This window comes from Buceros rhinoceros, unplaced genomic scaffold (genome assembly GCF_000710305.1).
Source record: "Buceros rhinoceros silvestris isolate BGI_N320 unplaced genomic scaffold, ASM71030v1 scaffold8460, whole genome shotgun sequence".
NCBI classification, from domain to species: domain Eukaryota; kingdom Metazoa; phylum Chordata; class Aves; order Bucerotiformes; family Bucerotidae; genus Buceros; species Buceros rhinoceros.
In genome coordinates this window covers 19537-21992 of record NW_010390119.1, presented here as the reverse complement: position 1 = coordinate 21992, position 2456 = coordinate 19537, and the positions used below count along the sequence as shown (strand labels likewise).

Here is a 2456-nt window from a genome sequence, read left to right as displayed (position 1 = left end):
CCCGGCTCCTCCTCAGCCTGCAGCAAGGATAGGAGGGAGAGCGTGCTGAAACACCTGCAGAGCCATCCCGGCCTGGCCAAGGCTTCCCGGGGCATCTCCTGTAGCCCGGCCATAGTGGTGGGAGAGGGTGAGCCACAGCGCCGTGCTCACCTGAACTTTCTCGTAGGGGACATCATCGTACACCACACGGGAGGAGTCTGGCCGGTGGTCCTGGGAGGAGCTGGCCCACCTGCAGGAGGAGGGATGGAATCTTCCTTTCCAGGATATCCTTGCCAGCCCGTCAGTGAGCCTTCCACCTCAGAGGGCTTCCTGAATCACTCTCAGCTTCACTCATGAGCACCCTAACCTACCCTACCCTACCCTACCCTACCCTGCATATCCCTTAAGTCCTTCATCAGTGTTGATGAAACACCTTCCGCTTTCCATCCTGCCCAAGGGAAACTGCACTGCTTTGGGAAGCACCAGTCCCTGGGATGTTGTCTCTTCCCAAGATCACAGCACAAACCATGTCTCAGCCCATGCCTTTTCTAGGGGGCACAAAGGGCTGAGGATCACCATCCTCAACCCAACGTTCTGCCACCAGCCCAGCCCCTTCCCAGCCCATGGCACAGCAAGAGGACAGACTCACAGGTAGGAGTGCCTCACAGCCGTCACTATGTTGGCAATCGTCTCCACGTCCACGTAGTCGTAGTGCAAGGCCTCTGGTGCTGTCTGTGAGCCCGTCTCCACCAAGAGAAGACCCAGCCAGCGGCCCAGGTCTTCAGAGCAGCTCGCCTGCAGGAGAGAGAAAGGGTTGGGATGCATGCCCAGCTCCTGCCCCTTGCTCCTGCCTCCTGACACAAAGCGCTGCTGTGGAGAAGGGCCCTCCAACATGAAGCATGTGTGCAAGATTTAGAAGGGTCCAAGAGAGAGCATGCAGGCACATGCAGGATGTCCCAGTCGCAAATCCCCAGCCACCTCCTGCCTCCAGCAAACAAATACCTACAGGCTGCCCCCAGCTCACCGAAAGGATGCCCTGGCCTTCCTTACCGTGCATGGGAGGGGAAAACAAGGCACTGCTCGCAGGCAAGTGTTGATCATCACGGGAGGTGCTCCGCCAGCCCCTTCTCACAGGACCGGCACACCCTGCCCACCCCACTGCCTGCTCACCTCTAGCGCAGCCACCTCCTGCCCATTGCGAAGGATGCGGAAGGCGAAGGGGTGTTTGGGACCCAGCCCTGGGACCACCTCGCAGCCCCGGAGGACGATGGCGTTCACGTGGGTGCGCAGGTCGGTGCGGTCCTTGTGGAAGTAGAGGGTGTTGCCCTTCAGGCGACACCAGCGCTCCTTCCAGCACTGGTTAACCAGGACGCTGAGGTAGCCTGTGGGTGGCAGGGCCGAGGGAAGGGGCTCAGTGCCTGCTCGCCTGGACCTCGGGCAGGCTTTAACAAGACATGTCTGCCCAGAGATTACGGCATGGTTCCCTACTAGTTTGGTCCTTCTGTGCCTCAGTTTCCCCATAGAGAGCCAGCTGGGACACTGGGCCCAGGTAAGATGCCAGCCCAGTGCCACAGTCACCCATATCTTTTTTCTGGGACATGGGTGACCCCTCATCCTTCCTCAGGCACCACGGGAATTGCAGAGCTAGACTGGGCACCATTTCATAGCCTGAGGCAGCATCACAGCCCTCCAGCAGCAAGGTGAGCTTGCTCTCACCCCACTGCCCCATTACCCTCCTCTTGTACCCATCAGCCAGGCTGGGGGGAAGGATGCAGCTGCCCCCCCTCCCCGATCCCAGCCCTGTGCAAGCTGAGTCCTCTCCCTGCCCCTGGCCCGCACGAACCGCAGCATGGGATGTCCTCCTCAGTGGAGGATGTCTGTGTATCCTCAGGGGAAGGCTTCTTCTTGGAGAAGCTGATGATCCTGGTGATCTTCTTCCCCGCCGCCCGGCTCATCGAGCCCTTCAGGTCAGCCAAGCCGATCTTTTTGCCTTTCCCTGGAAGGAGGACAGAGTATCTGTGTGCTCCCAGGCTCGTCATGGCACTCCCCCTCACCAGAGAGGATGCTCCCCAGCTGTGATGCACGCAGCCAGCCTCCTGGCTGGAGGGACAGCCTGCCTGGCTGGGGACAGGGGCCATACCGTGCTCACCGGGCTCCCTGCGGGCTGCGGGGGAGCTGGTCTCTCCTGTTGCCACACTGTCCGAGTCAGAGGTGTGCTTCTCCTGCGATAGCCGCTGTGGGGGGAGTGGAGCAGGCACCATGTCAGCAGCATCCTCCTGCGCAGCCCCCAGCAATGGCCACTACGGGCTCTTCGTCCCTCCCGCGCAGGGCTGGGACATCCCCGTGAGCCCCCTTCCCCAGCGGTGAGGAGCCCCTAAGCCCCACAGAGCTGCTGTGATGATGCAAGGGACTCCTCGCACAGCACCAGGAGCTCGGTGCTCCCCTGGCCCCGCGTTCCCCAGGCTTGGCCGCAGCAG

The 2456-nt window shown here is 61.4% G+C and overlaps 1 protein-coding gene across 1 annotated transcript in view; it reads right to left on the bottom strand.

Annotated features, from left to right (window-relative positions):
* Positions 1-2456, bottom strand: part of AFAP1L1 (actin filament associated protein 1-like 1) — a gene marked incomplete at its 5' end in the record, with an annotated part of 10511 nt that overhangs the window by 1974 nt on the left and 6081 nt on the right. The window contains 5 exon segments of the mRNA XM_010136580.1: positions 111-229; positions 629-774; positions 1150-1361; positions 1823-1975; positions 2120-2331. Of these exon segments, the coding sequence (XP_010134882.1) occupies positions 111-229; positions 629-774; positions 1150-1361; positions 1823-1975; positions 2120-2331 (842 nt within the window).